Raw genomic sequence first — 15,633 nt, forward strand, 5'->3', positions numbered from 1 at the left:
TCACCTGTGTATGAGCCAAAAAGGCAAAAAGATGCTGTAATTTTTTCATTAATGAATTGCACCCATTTAGATTTAAAGATAATACATGCCTCCTGAAACTGAAAGAGAATAAAACAGAATTATTAGTATTATTTACAAGATTTAAGATTAAATAAATATGAGCAATTAAAAAATTTAAATTTAAAATCACAAGATCAAAACAAAAAAACACAACAAAACAACACCAGACAAGATCATCGCTAATTCACACACATTATGATATATATTCATATGGAGGGGAACCTCCAAGATTTCAAAAATAGCCATTTATCTTTACCATACATATCTCATAGACATAACTCAATCACATAGAAGTTATAAATGTTACACAGTATGTTACACAGCGATTTAAAATCATAAATAAAATTAAGAAATTTGTACAATAAGTTTTTAAATTGTTTTAATCATTAAAAATGGTTAAGAGAAAATTTTTTTCATTCTTAAAAAGGTAAGCTTGAATTATATGGAAAGTCAAATTATGTCTAAAACTATTCTATGATTCCAAATTAGGCAGTACTCACTGTGTATCTACACATACATAGATATTGAACTCTATGTATGTATACATTCCAAAAGATTAGAAAGGAAAACTTGCTAAGAATATTTTGAGATAACATGTAGTTTTAAATAGAGGCACTCAAAGTTCAATTATGATGCTCCCATTGCCAGAGCCATTAGCATCTTCTTTTACATTTTACCAACCAGAATTTTATAGAATGCAAAAGGTACCAGGCTTGCTGCAAGCTTCAAGGATACAGTCAGACAAGGTACTTAACCTGCATTTGAATTCTGGCTTTGCCATTTACTAGCTGTACAAAGTTGGTTAGATCACTTACTTCCTCAGAATTTTAGTTGCCTCATATAAAAATGGGAAATGTATTCAAAGTCTGTCCATCTCAGAGGATTATGAAGATCAAATGAAGTAAGAAGTATGCAAAAAAGTGCTTTTATGTAAATCATAAAACCATTAAAAGCCATGAGCCCTAGTGGAGTTACAGTTGATACTAGATACAATTGTCCATTCCACCCATTGATGTGCTTTTGAAAAGCAAAATGAATAAACGGGGGCTAAACAAGAAGCTATCTGCATCTTCTGAAGCTATTCTGGAGGATATGATATTCTGAATATTCTCAATCCGGGGATATGAATATTCTAAGGAAATAAAGCTCCTGGATCAAACTACTGGCCATCAATATTAATCTAAATTACTTTCTCCACTCAAGTCTTTTTCCTCATTGCTGGTCTTAAAAATAGAATGACTACTTTAAAAAGGGATAGAGATGGAAAGGTGGAAATCTTAAAAAACTATGGCCCTAATTTTAATGATGATTTCTTAAATATTGAATTGTGATTGAATGGCAGCCCCACAAAGTGTTTCCACAATATTGTCTTGTATTTGTTTGTAATAATCAACTGTGTAAGGAAGAACAGAAAAAACTATCCTGATTGTCAGAAAAGTTGTGATTTATGTCCAAGATGGCAACTAGCCAGTGGTGGAATTAGGCCTAGAACCTAAGGATTCAGACTCCCAATCAAATGTTAATTCTATTTTGAAAAAGTTTGTTTCTTTAAATTAGTAAGCATTTAAATTTCTCACCTTCCAAAATTCACTTGATGAATATAATCATGGTTGGTTACTGCACTGATCAGTATTCTTTCATCTTTCAAAGTTGCCTTTAATGTTATTATGCTCACTTCACTCTACCCATAAACTCATTCCATCATACTATGCTGATCTAGACAAGTCATTTGTTCTGGAATAGACCTGAGGCTTGACTGGTGTAAGGAACTTTTGGGATGGAAATTCTTCTACCACTGAAAACTAGAAACTGCTCTGCAACTTACAGTTAGTCACCCAGAGCATGAAGAGAGCCAGCCTTGAAGCATTACCTTCTATATAAAGCTTTTCCTAATTTCTTCCAAACGCTAATGCCCTCCATTCCTAAATATCATATAAATGGACATGCTTTCCCCAACAGAATGATAGCTCCTTGGGAGAAGGGATTGTTCTAGGTTTTTGGTCTTTGTAAGTCTAGTGTCAGCCTACGATGTTTTTATTTTATTTATTTTTTTAAACCCATACCTTCCTAGAATCAATAGTGTGTATTGGTTCTAAGGCAGAAGAGAGGTAAGGGCTAGGAAATGGAGGCCAAGTTACTTGCCCAGGGTCACACAGCTAGGAAGTGTCTGAGGCCAGATTTGAACCCACGACCTCCCGTCTCTGGGCCTGGTTCTCAAACCCAGCTGCCCCTCCATGTTTTTAAAAAGTCAAATAAATGCCTATTTTTGAATTGAAAAGTATACAGGAAATTAACAACACTCTAATCTTCAAATTTATCTTTATATTTCTTGAGTTTCATTAGTTTCCGAATAATGTGATCAGTGTGCACAAACTTTTAAAAGAAAAATAATTCCATTATTAGCATCACCTGGCCTTGAAACATCTTTTTTTGAAGGCTCTTTCTAGAGTAGCCACACCATAACCTGACTGCATTTGTCTCTGTAGTTTCTCTTCCATCTTCATTCCTTCTGTTGTATAATCCATTCTAGGTCAAACTCTTATGACCCATGAAGCAAACTACTCTAGCAATCTCCTAACTGATTTCCCTTACTGTTAACCTCTCACATTCTAATGTAGTCTATATACTGCTATTAAATCTTTCTGATGATGTAATTCTTAATACATTCACTCAAAAATATCAATGACTCCCTAAATTTACTGTTTGGTGTGACAACCAGAACCTTCCCAATATGATACATTCTTCCTAGTCCTTTCTCCAACTAATCTATATGCCAAACTATACTACTTATTGTTCCAACAACATGGAACAGTATCTTATTTGAGAGCTTTTATTTATACTTGTAATAACCCTATCTCTGATTGTTAAAATTCACTTTAGGGACAGGAGGTCCTGAGTTCAAATTTGGCTACCAACACTTACTGGTTGTATGATGTAGGGGCAAGCCACTTGACTCCAATTGCCTAGCCTTTAATTACTCTTTTGCCTTGGAAGCTATACTTAGTATTGATTCTATGACAGATGGTAAAGGTTTAAAAAAAATCCCTCAACCTTTGAAGATCCAGCTCAAATCCTGAACTCTTCCATAATGTCTTTCTGAATCCGGTCCAAATCATAAGGGAAATTTTCTTCCTCAGGATACAAAGTACTCTGAAGTTTTTTATGGAACTTACGCTTATTATATATTATATATGTACTTAAGTTTCTTGAGGGTAGGAACCTTTTCTTGTATCTCATAGTACCTAGCAGACAATAGTTTAATAAACAATAGCTATTCATACATATTGATTCTCTATTAGATTTTAAACTCCCTTAAAGGAGTGAGACCAAGACTTCTTTTACTTTGTATTTCCCTTATGATATAACAGAGTGTTTTTCATAGCCTAGGCGTTTTAGAAATGTTTGTCAATGTATAAAACATTGTTAAGTTTAAACTTACTCTGTGGCCATAAATAGCGCCTGTATCACACTGTTCATATAACAAGTATTTCCTAGGTTAATCAGACCAGTTTTCCCAGTTTCAGATTTTCCAGAAAGTCTAGACAAACAAGATGCCAAGGAATTAGACTGAGAGGTCCAGGCACTTTGATTGAGGATCAATTTAATCTTCTCTTCACTGGGTTTAGGAAAATCCTATAGGTTATTAAAAGAAAAAAAGACAAAAGGGAAAAAAGTTTAATGTATAGTTCTGCTGCAACAGCAGGTTTCTGCTTAGATTTAAGCTTTCATTACCTTGTCATGTCATAATTCCCCACTTTCACAACCCAGGATTCTATCTTGCCTGGCTTTGAAATCAGACAGTAAAATTGTCTGGCTAGTCATCAAAGAATCAAAATAAATTACAGAGCCAAAATAAATCTTCCTAGAGGCAGATTATCAACTTTAATAATACAAGAAAAAAAAATATAAGGACTAAAAAAAGAAAAAAAACATTACAATGGTCACTTCTGAATGGTGGTCATGAACCTCCTATATATCAAACTGCTTATGAACATAAAATATTGAAGTCAGAAAATATGCTATAGCTATATACATTATACATAATAGTTTTTTTTTTACAAAATTCAATCAAATAAATTAAGCCAAAAAAATCTATAGTCACTTTAATGCTAATGAGTTTCATTTATGCACACTATTTTCTCAATATTCATGCCTAATTACATGTACAGACTGATTTGGGGCACAAAGGAATATCCAGATAAATAGATGTATGTAAGTAAAACTTTATATTTTACCTAAAACAATTCCATTTTATTTTTTGTTCTGCAGAAAAGTCACTATTCTTTAAAGAGATACCTATTTTTCCATCCAAATTGTATAAAAGGGATAAGTCTGAGAACCAGAGAAAATGAATGAGGGGAAACAGAGAACAGTTAAAGATTTTAGGGGGCAGGTAGGTGGCTCAGTGGATTGAGAGCCAAGCCCAGAGATGGGAGTACTGGGTGACCCTGGGCAAATCACTTTGGCCCCCGCCCCACCCCACCCTTTGCCTACCCCTTACCCCTCTTCTGCCTTAGAACCAATATACAGTATTGATTCTAAGATGGAAGGTAAGGGTTTAAAAAAAAAAAAAAGAAAAAAGAACTAGAAAAGACTATTGTTTGGACTGCCATTCTGATTCAAGTGTTCAATCTGTTTAGATACTGTCCTGGAGTTTTCTGACAAATATAGTTGTTTTTTTCCTCCAGGTAAGTAAACTGACTTTTAAATCTAGCAAATAGTGGCCAATACAGAGAACAAGAAATGTTCTTAACTATATCGATGAAGTCAGTATGTGGAAGAAAATTTTTAAAAACCATCACTTTTTAAAGTTGTTTTTGTCTCTTGTCTGCAGATAGATATTTCCTACTTTTTTGGAGCAGTATGCTTTCATTTGGAATTTAAACTGGAAATATCTAGCAAGAAATATGACTAGAAAGAGAACTGTATTTTACTTTGACAAAGAAGAGCTTCATTATTAAAGATTTCAATTGCAAAACCTATTATTCAACCTGTGAACAATTCAGGATGTTTGTGGGAGGGAATACTAAGACAACTGAGTCCATATACCTAGAAACTAAGCTATGATGAAAAAAGATTGAGCAATCAGGTTACATTAAATGACAAAGTTCATGTAAAGGAGTACAGGCATATTTTTTTGTTCTTGAAATATTTAGTCAAAGAAGCTAACAGGGTCACCTTTTAGGATAGAACCAGAGCCCATACTAATTTAAAATACTTCTTTTAAATTAATTTTCAGATAATTTCCAAGAAACAAGAGTTAAGTCACCAAATACTTTTATTAACATTGCAGATAACGGCATTTAACTTATTTATAATTACTAATATTTCCATCACATCTGGAATCCATAAAACTATTGATGATCATGTAAAATACTAATCGTTACTATTTCTTTTCAAGACATACTTCACAGTTGTCAACATTCCAGCTGCTTACATGTCAATGCTACTGCACATTCATATCGCCCTACCTTGATAGCTTCCAGAATAGGTTCATAAAGATCTGGAAATCCTGAATAATGATACATCATACAATGTATCAGCTCTGTCAACTGAACTAGGAAGGCTGTACTGGAAGGCAGGCCATCAGTTCTGAAAGAGTGAACTAAGTTAACCACATGTGGAACAATCTAAAGGGAAAAAAAGACAAACAAAGTTACTTAAAATGTATTTATATATCACATCTAATAACAGACTAGCTAATAAACTATTTTAATGCTACACAATACTTTTATGAATATTTTGGATTGTGATAATTTAAAAGTTTGGTATTCTCTAAATTCAGACAATATTTAAGAGCTACACAGAATTTCTTGTAATTCTCTTAAAAAAGAAATTATATAAAAAATTAAGTTCTAAAATACTGAAGTCAACAGTATTCTGAAAATATTTTAGAGGTTGGAATCTTAGTTTTTGTCACATTAACCAACTACCTCAATGAGAATTACATTTTCTAAAAGATAATCTCAAATTTAGTTTGGAGCTCCATCTAGTGTAGATTTAAGCTTTCCATTTATGGGAATTTTATAATACATAGTAAACCACACCACTATTTAAAATCCTGGACTATGCTATACAGCACAAATAAAATTATAGCATAGATATTATGGGTGTGTTTTGGCAAATCAATAGAGGAGGGGTCGGCAACCTTTTTGGCTGTGAGAGCCATAAATGCGTGCGGAAGGAGGAGGATGGAGGCAGAAGGCGCTGGAATATGGGGTGGGGGCTGAAGGCCCCCCTGGGGCACATCCTGGGGCTCTGCCCAGACTGGCCGGTTGGGAGGTGGAGCCAGATATGACTCGACAGCCATATGTTGCTGACCCCTGCAATAGAGGGTTGTGATATACAGAGTAGGAGCAATTAGCTCTCCACAAAGACAGAAATGATTCAATAGCTATTCTTGGAGTAAGAGAAATCTTTATTTAGTAATGAGCCATTTTTGTTTTGATTATCTGTTGTTATAGATTCACCTCCATTATTTAAGGGAATGGACTAGAAATTTGCAATCTGTAATAATGAATTAATGATTTAAGAAGATAAAAAGGAAAACATGGTGCTGATACAAAGAGAATAAGACAGGGTATACTAAAGTCAACAGGGATTAAAGATTAGGCAGGGATGGTTCCAATGTCAACAATTATTATAAGAGATTCTGTATAATGAATACATTATAAAGGCCTGGTGACTGAATGAAAAAAAAGAAGACTCAAAGAAAAGCAATTTTTTCAAGGCAGCTGGGTGGCTCACTGGATTGATAGCCAGGCCTAGAGACAGGAGGTCCTAGGTTCAAAACTGGACTCAAGACACTTCCTAGATGAGTGACCTTGGGCAAGTCACTTAACCACCAATGCCTAGCCCTTACCATTCTTCAGCCTTTATTGATTCTAAGAGAGTAAGTAAGCATTTTAAAAAAAAAGTTAACAGTTGGAACAAAGGTAGAAATGGGGAGTGGGAGAAGGGAAGGAAGAAAGATGGAAAGCTCTTCCTGTATCATTCTGATATTTTTAGGTGTCTTATCTTTAATTGATATTGTATGCCCCACATTACTTTTCATTGTTCTTCTTAGAAACATTTTTGTGTTTGAAAGAATTCTACCCACTTACGAATGATCCGCTAAAAAATCCTATCTTTTCAATTTTCCAAAATATTTTGAGACTTTACCTCAAATTTATAGTTTTAACATTTACAGTGTATTTTTTTCTTTACAGTAACATAGGTTTGACACAGGTAGTTCCAAGTATCATAAACTCCATTAAAAAAAATAAAATCCAAAGCTGGAATTCACAAGTGCAGGGAATTTCTAGGTGGAAATTCCTTCAGTTAAATGTGTCACATTTATCTTTTATCTGTAACTTTTAAGTCCTAGAGAGTTGCTCTAGGGCAGTGATGGGCAAACTTTTTAAAGAGGGGGCCCAAAGGAAAGGAAATGCTCATTTGTCAGTCTGTTTCTAAGGCAACTCTTTCAATGTTTCATTGTATTGTATCCTACTCACTGTATTCATCAGATTAGGAATAATGTTGCCAGATAGAACATTTCAGGGTGCCCCCATATGGCCCTCAGGTTGTAATTTGCCCATCATTGCCCTAGGGAATATAAGAACAGGTCCAATTGGCTATTCTGTGTCAGAGGTAGGACTGGAACGTGATCGGTCTAGACTAGCTAAGTATCTTATATCCCTTTTGCAATATCTTAAATAACCTACTGTTATTATGGTAAAACAATTTCATTTTGAGAATATAAAATTCAACTTAAAACCGAAAAACTTTAAAGCAATTTAGCATAGAAAAATAAAATAGAGAACTAGCTTACCAAATGGAAAGCCTCTGGAGAATGCTGAAAACTAAGCAACATGTGGGAAAGAACTGCAAGAGCACCAGGTCTCACAAGAGGAAACCAAAGTCGATTAAAAACCTTAAAAAAAAAAAATAGCCAAATATTTATTTGTTTCATTTTCTTTTTTAAAATCATAAACATGTTAAAAGTTGCTAAGTCTGAGTTATCAAAATTTCTCTAAAGTTCTGAGATAACCTTAAAAAAAAATTGCACTAGAAACAAAATAAAAACTCTGTGGTGGTTTAAGTATACAGGAAAAGAACTGCCTGCATCTGGAAATTAGTTAAGGCAACTTTGCAGGCAAGATACTAAACCACCTTTAGATCTTTATATAAGATATGTATATGCTTTCCAAACCATAAATAGCTATGAGAACATGAGCTATTACTATGTACGACCTACAAAAAGAGATCTAATAATAATACCATATTTTAAAAGGTCCTTTAAAGTACTCTTACTTTAATTATGCACGAATAATTAATAAACAATATTTTATAACTGAATATTCATATATCTTTAGTGCGAACTCTCTCTCTCTCCCACCCTCCAAACAGGCCAAAAGTATTTATTTATCATATCCCCTTAATTTAAAGATTTACATTTCACCTACCAATTCAATTTTGAGCAAAGTAACATCTATCAAAATAGTAAACTTTTGGACTGCTGCCAGTCCTTTCAGCAGTGCAATCACCCATGTCTCCACATGCTGTGCCAAAGGCCAAGACAGCCAGTCAATCATTCTGAAAGATGAAGGAAAATGAGAAAAAAAAAAAAAAAACACTGTAAAAATATTTTGCTGAGGAACAAGAGTTCCAATAGAGAGCAATTTATTTTATTTTAACAAAGGAATAAGATGAGAACAAAAATTTAGGTGCTTAGATGACTAAATAACAGTTAATTCCTTCTCCAGCTAACATAACTTACAAGAAACTGTTTCAATTCTCTATTAAAAAAAAAAATATATATATATATATAGTATGAGTGTTTCTATATTGCATTTCCCACTGACTGTTTTTGTGGTGGACTTCCTGGATTTTTCTACCATGCCTCCAGTAAACTTAACATCAGTAAATCTTATCATTTTCCAAGTTCTAATGAGCTGCCTTGTTATTCACACCTAATCAATACCCTCCACACTCCTCTGATTCTAGAAGGCTAAAGAAGAGACAAACTTCTCCATTTAAGGAGAGGGGACAGTCCCATAAAGCTGTACGTACTTATTCTGGACCCATCTCCACTACACTTTAGTCCTGGGTATCTCCTTCCCCCCCTCAGTTTTTCAACTGTGTTTTGTGTGTTGTTATTCTCCCATTATACATTGTAAACTGCAGTCCTATAGGCACTGTCTTTCCTTTTTGTATGTGTTTTAGCACAGTGCTTGTCACACAGTACAAGCTTAATAAATGTTTACTGACTGTGGCCTGAATATATGAGTAGCTATGAGTGAGACAATGTGAAGAATAAGACAGATGAAAACAGAACAATCTCTTTCCTCCTATGGGTTATAATATAATCTAATATGTTATAGAATGGTTGTGAATTTGCATTGGTTGAAGGAGTCTCCATATTGTGAGATCCCTACACTAGAAGTGTCAAAATACATGGCCACACAACCCCTGAGTATGACTGGAATCAGATTAAAATGTAACCAGGAGATATTTAACACAATCAACAAAAATGCAATAAAACACAAATCAGATTACATTTTAAAACTAAGTCATTATGTGATCTATGGGGGATCATTATGTATCAATTAGTGCCCTTATTTCTGTTTGAGTTGGATACTTTGCTCTTACACTAGTGAAATCACAGGTCTGGATATTACTCTCAATTTTAAGAAAAAGAGTTAAGGGCTAAGTCAATACAAAAAAGGGAAAAATCAAAGAAACTGAAAGAGACCCAGGATAACAGGTTATAGAAAACACAGGAAGAAAGATTTAAGGAAAAAGTGTAGGATGTCATTAGTGTTAAATTATCCAGAAATGCCAAAGAGAATGAGAGTAGGGAAAAACTGTCAAGAGTATAATTTTGGAAGAAAATTCAATCAATTAACAAGTCAGGCACAGTACTAGGCATTCAAAGGTAAGAACAAAATAAGTTCTGGCCTTCAGAAGCTAAAGTTCTATTGATTGGGGGAGGGGGTAGGTTTGAATTGTGATGATAGAGGTTAAGGAGGGAAAAGAAAAGGTGGCCAGATAAGAAGGACTTAAGGGCAGGGAGGTTAATTCATTTAAAGCAGAGAGTGACAGGAAGACAGAATAAAAGCTGGAAGAGATAGGATCAACAAAAGTCTTAACCAAGAGGCCAGCAAGTTAGGACAAGGAAGAAATAAAAGTGAAGAAATTTAAGATTAGGGAGAGGGAAGTTCCTTGTAAGAGTTAAGTCTGAATTACATTTTTCTGGGGAGGGGAGATCTCTGAAGTAGAGGAAGAAAAGGTTAGCTTTATGAGAATCCAGGGTATTTCAGAACTTCACATTATGATGAACAAACTCGAAACTGTTCTGTAACCATAAATAGGAAAAAAATTTAGTTCTAGAATCTTTAAAATTGTTTAAAAAATTACAAATTGGTCTGGTAGTGAAATCTACTTGAGTTACTAAGTGTGAGACTATTCACTGCAGTGACTTCTGTAATCATTGTATTTTAATTAAAATATCTTTTGCCTCCAAAACCAGAGTCACTGTCAATATACATGAAGTACCTGCACAGAGCTTGAGTCATACTTGCATCTTTTACATTTGGATCTGTGGTAAGGCTCCTGATGAGAACTGTGATCATCTGCAATGGAATATGTTGCACAAGACTTGCCAAGGCAACAGAGGGTTCAAATGAAGCATCTATTAAAAAACATACAACAATAAAATAAAGCATTGAAGAATATGGCACATTAGTAGAAACACATAATTAAGAGAATATTAATTAGAACACAAACAAAATTTTGCTATGCTATATCCGAAAGATATCCTTCAAGGAAAATAGTGGTTTATATATTCTTATGTATATCCATGCACTAGACAGTCATAAGTCTGGAACATCTAACTAAAAATATCAGGTACCCTTTTGTTCATTTTTACATATTATATATTTTTTGTGCTAAAATTTATCTTCGCATAGTTATATAATAACTAGATATAGCTAGAGGTGAAATGGTTGGAGATGGGCTTGTGGTCAGAAGATTTAAGTTCAAATCCTCACTAGTTATGTGACCCTGGGCAAATTTACTTAACTTGCTTGCTTGAGTTTCCTCAACTGTAAAATACAGATGATAACAATAGCACTCACTGCCCCAGGGCTTACAAATCTCTTAGCATAGTGCCTGATACATTGTAGGGACTATGTAATATTTAACCTGCCCCCCTACACCACCTATCTATTTATCGCTATAGTGTATGTGTATGTGTGTGTGTGTGTGTGTGTGTGTGTGTGTGTGTGTGTGTGTGTGTGTGTGTGTGTGTGTGTGTATCACAGAAAGTGGTATATAATTGTGTTATTTGGTATTTTATTTCATAGTAACTAACAACCATTAAATGAACCTAGTTAATATTGCCAATTGGTTTCAATCTTGCCCTGACATTTTCTATATAAATGAAACTGGGAGTAAGTCCCAAATTCTCTGAGAATGACTTTTCTTGATTGAAGGATGAGATAAATACTACTTGAAATAGTTTTCACAGCATACTTGTAGTAAGGATCAAATGAAAACTTTATAAACTTTTAAGTGCCTGGTAACAAATTCTATCAGTTCTATTAAGTGGAGAAAGATTACTTTCATCACACCCATTTCAGGGATGACAAAAAGTAGACCCCATTTCTGGTGAAAGATGGTTTAGGATATCAACCCAGAGTGTATTCTTACCAGCTTTATTTCTACAAACCACTCAAGAAATTCATCAATAAATTGTACAAGAATACAAATTACTTTCTGGAAAGATTGGCTTGGTCAAGTCACTCAATTAGGGATACAAAGATGTATAAAATATGTTTTTAAGGAACTTACAACCTAGGGAAGATAAGAATGCAGGGATAATTAATTTAACCAAAAGGCAAAATGATCAAGTGCTATATAAAGGAGGCAATGAAGGAAATGCTAAGGAGGTCAGAAGAGATCATATTCCCTTAGGAGATGAGCAAAGGCTATAGGAAGAAATGCATTATTTTAACAAAATTCTGCTAATGCCTTCTATTTCTGTCAGTTGTATTTGTAAATACCTACTCTTTCCTACTTCGAAATTGAATCTTTCCTTTTAATTAGGAAAAATACTAATAGTGACTACATCTGACAAAACCAAGGACTAAGTAGTTCTCTATCTTTTTTGAGAAATACTGTGTAGATTTCATTAACAGGTAAGATTTCACTGGAAAGCATTCCAAAGGAGTGAAGAGCACAAAGTCATCACATTAGAAAAGTTTGAAGAATAATCTGGGAATGAGTTTAGTTGAGGGGTAGGGGACATCAGGCTGAAAAGGTAGAATAAGTTCATTGCAGGAAGAGTCTTAAGTATCAGGTTACAAAATTATGTTTTATTAGGTAAGCATCAAAGATTTTTGAACAGAGGGGGATTACAAGAGAGAGATGACATGATTGGTATAATTAAAGCATATAATTATAGTTAACCTACACAGCAAATGGGAGTGGATACAGACTGGGTGTGGAGGACAACCTAATGCTGGAAGCAGGCATCTAACCCCAAGGAACATCAGGAAATACCAGGTCAGAATAAGAAATGAAGAGTCATAGGTAAGAGATTAACTGAAGAGGAAGTCTAGGACCCTAATAAAGGCCTAGTTCCTCTTTTCCTCTTACTTCATGGGTGGATAGTGTTTTTTAGAATTCATCACAAAGATTATCTATTTATATCTCTAGATGTTCACTATCACAAATTCCTAATCTTATTCTCTCTTACTGAATATTAGAGAACAAAAACTACAATGGATGAGAACAAAATATTACTAACAGGTTGTATAAGAATACAAATTACTTTCTGGAAAGACGAATATTCAAAGAAAAAGATGAACTATATTACATTAAGAGTTAGCTCTAAGTACAATGTTTGCCTTTCAATTATAAAGTTATTTTAATGATAAGGATTCAAAGCAGGGCATAAATAACTTGACAAAGGCACAGCAGTGAGGGAGCTTGGTGTCAAGTTTTCTTGACAGAAGGGAGCATGGAATGGAGAGAGCACTGGCTGGAAATCAGGGAATCTAGGTTGAGAATCTTGTCTGTTGCTACCTGTATGACCTTGGATAAATCAATCTTTCTGGGCCTCAAGTTTTTGGATTGTAAAATGAGGCTCTAAATGTATGTTCTATAACCTGGGAGTTTTTAAACTTAGTCTAAAACAGAGATCCTCTTCCACGAATCACCTCCAGCTTCTGGTTTTCTTGTTTTTATTCACCACACTTAGTCACCCTAAGTTTAAAACTTGTTCCTTTTGATATTTTTCTAGCCAGTTAGTTGGTCAATAAATAAGCACTTAGTGTTTATTATGTGCTAAGCACTTAGGGATACAAAAAAGGCAGATGAAAGTCCCAAAGCTCAAGGAGCTCTCAATCTACTAGGGAGATAACATGCAAATGAATATGTATAAACAAGGGGCAGCTAGGTGGCTGAGTAGATGGAGGGCCAGGCTGGTAGTTGGGAAGATCTGGGTTCAAATTTGACCTCGGGCACTTCCTTAACTACATTTGCTTAGTCCTAGCACTTCAGTCTTCAGAGACATAAGAAGACAGGAAGTAAGGGTTAAAAAAGAGAGAATACATACAAATTATATACAGGACAAACAGGAAATAATAAAGGGAAGGCACTAGAATTAAAAGGGGGACCTCTAGGTGGCTCAGTGGATTAAGATTCAGGTCTGAGGGAGGGGGATGCTTGGAGGTTCTGGGTTCCTAATTGTTTGACCTTAGGCAATCTCTTCACCCTCACTGCCTAGCCCTTATGGCTCTTCTGCCTAGGAACCAATACACAGTATTGATTCTAAGACAAAAGGATGGGATTTTAACTGGGGGGAGAAAAAAAAAAGTTTTGGAAAGTTGTCCCGTAGAATGTGGGATTTTAGACAGGACTTGATGAAGACTAGCAAAGTCAGAATGGAGAAAATGAGGAAGAGCATTCATTCTTGGTAGGGGGTCAGCCAGTTGAGGAATTCATCAAAGTTTTCTATGATGTGACCCTATCCAATTTTTCAAGTTTTCATTTCCCACTACCCTCCCTATTCAACAGCAGAGTCCTCTCTAAACCTCACAAAGTCTCAGGAACTTTCCCAGACTCCATATATTTTTGTTTCTATGCTTCCTCTTTCCAGAAATGCCTTGAATGTTCACATCTCTACCAGTGGAAATCTTATCTATCCTTAAAAGACTATTTCAAATACTACCTTTATCATGAATCCCTGACACAGAACTCTGTGGTACCTCCTAAACGACTTTGGCTATGGCTATGCCAATGTATTAAGCCATTCTTCCCACCTCTTTGTATTATAATTACAGTCTTTCTATACTTTTTTTAATACTCTTCACTTCCCAATAGAACTTAAGCTCTAAAAGGGCACATTAATCTTCTCTCAGATTCACTAAGGTTGGTACATTGTATCTTCTAAATAAATATTTGCTTTCAGTGTATTTATAAAATCCAGGTTGACCTGAAGAAAACAAAAGTTTAACAAGTCTTTGGATAAGTTTGTGTGCGATGGTTTTTTGTTGTTTTTTTCCCCTCCTGTTGTGGTTTCGGAAAGGGACTCATTTTATCTATGGAAATCAATACAGACGCTTTACTAAATTAAGGGAAAACTTACCTGTGGAAGAGATACTTGCAAACACTTCTTGCAGGGAAGGCAGCAATGTGGAGGGTTCAGCCTTCCAAATATTCTGAAGTAAGTTGCTTACTTTGGTCACTTGTGAGACATACTCCCGCAGCTCTTTCTCCTGGGTGGACATGCACTGAAAGTGGCCTATCGTCCGGACCAGCTGCTGGCAGAAGGCCACTGACAGCTTCCCTTTGGGGATGCACTGCACAAAGTCGCTCAGGAGGTCGCTGAGTCGTGCACACAGCGCCGGTTCTGGCCTCTCGCACACCATGCGCAGGACCTCCACCTGCAGCAGACTGAACAGGTCCAGCACTGACGGGCAGCTCATGATCAGCTTCAGCCCGTTGTGGATGTAGTCCAGGATGGCCACGTCCTTCCTGTCCAGCGTGCGATAGCCCCGCTGCAGAAGGCCCAACACAAAGCTCTTGTTGAAGAAGCTCTCGAACTCGGATCGGTGGTAGCGGGCGTAAGCCTCCAGCACCTGGTGTCCCACTTGCCTTTGGAAAGGGTCTTGACCCTCCAAGATGAGCCTCGTCGTGAGGCCAAACATGGCCTCGCACTGCGCCTTGTCCAGCCACTTCTCGGCTGACTCCACCACTTTCCGCACGATCACTCTCTTGACTGGCAGCGGGTGTGACGAGCTCACCAGGCCCTCCAGGATCTTGTCCATGGCGGCGGCGGAGACTGCTGAGGCGCCGGGGGAGGCCTTGGGAAGGGGGCGGCGGAGGCGGCAGCAGAGACGCGAGGACCGGGACAGAGGCCAGGGGGGGCAGCAGCTGGACCGGCCACCGCCGCCGCCGCCTCAGCAGCAACATCTATGGGGCGGGTGGGCCCATCCGAGGTGGAGTGCGTGCGAGGGGCCGCCCAGGCCGGGACGGAGCCCGCACCGGAGCCGCCGCCGCCCCGCTCCTCCGGCTCTGCCGCCGCTG

General features: G+C 36.4%; 1 protein-coding gene across 1 annotated transcript in view; it reads right to left on the reverse strand.

The window, feature by feature from the left end:
- Positions 1-15,374, reverse strand: part of USP38 (ubiquitin specific peptidase 38) — a 35,698-nt gene extending 20,324 nt beyond the window's left edge. Inside the window, exons 1-7 of the mRNA XM_044680871.1 lie at positions 14,693-15,374; positions 10,597-10,732; positions 8,505-8,634; positions 7,871-7,972; positions 5,532-5,690; positions 3,500-3,693; positions 5-98 (exon numbers count right to left, since the gene is read on the reverse strand). Of these exons, the coding sequence (XP_044536806.1) occupies positions 5-98; positions 3,500-3,693; positions 5,532-5,690; positions 7,871-7,972; positions 8,505-8,634; positions 10,597-10,732; positions 14,693-15,374 (1,497 nt within the window). The remainder of the gene's footprint in view (positions 1-4; positions 99-3,499; positions 3,694-5,531; positions 5,691-7,870; positions 7,973-8,504; positions 8,635-10,596; positions 10,733-14,692) is intronic.
- Between the last annotated feature and the right edge of the window lie 259 nt (positions 15,375-15,633).

This window comes from Gracilinanus agilis, chromosome 6, assembly GCF_016433145.1.
Source record: "Gracilinanus agilis isolate LMUSP501 chromosome 6, AgileGrace, whole genome shotgun sequence".
NCBI lineage: Eukaryota > Metazoa > Chordata > Mammalia > Didelphimorphia > Didelphidae > Gracilinanus > Gracilinanus agilis.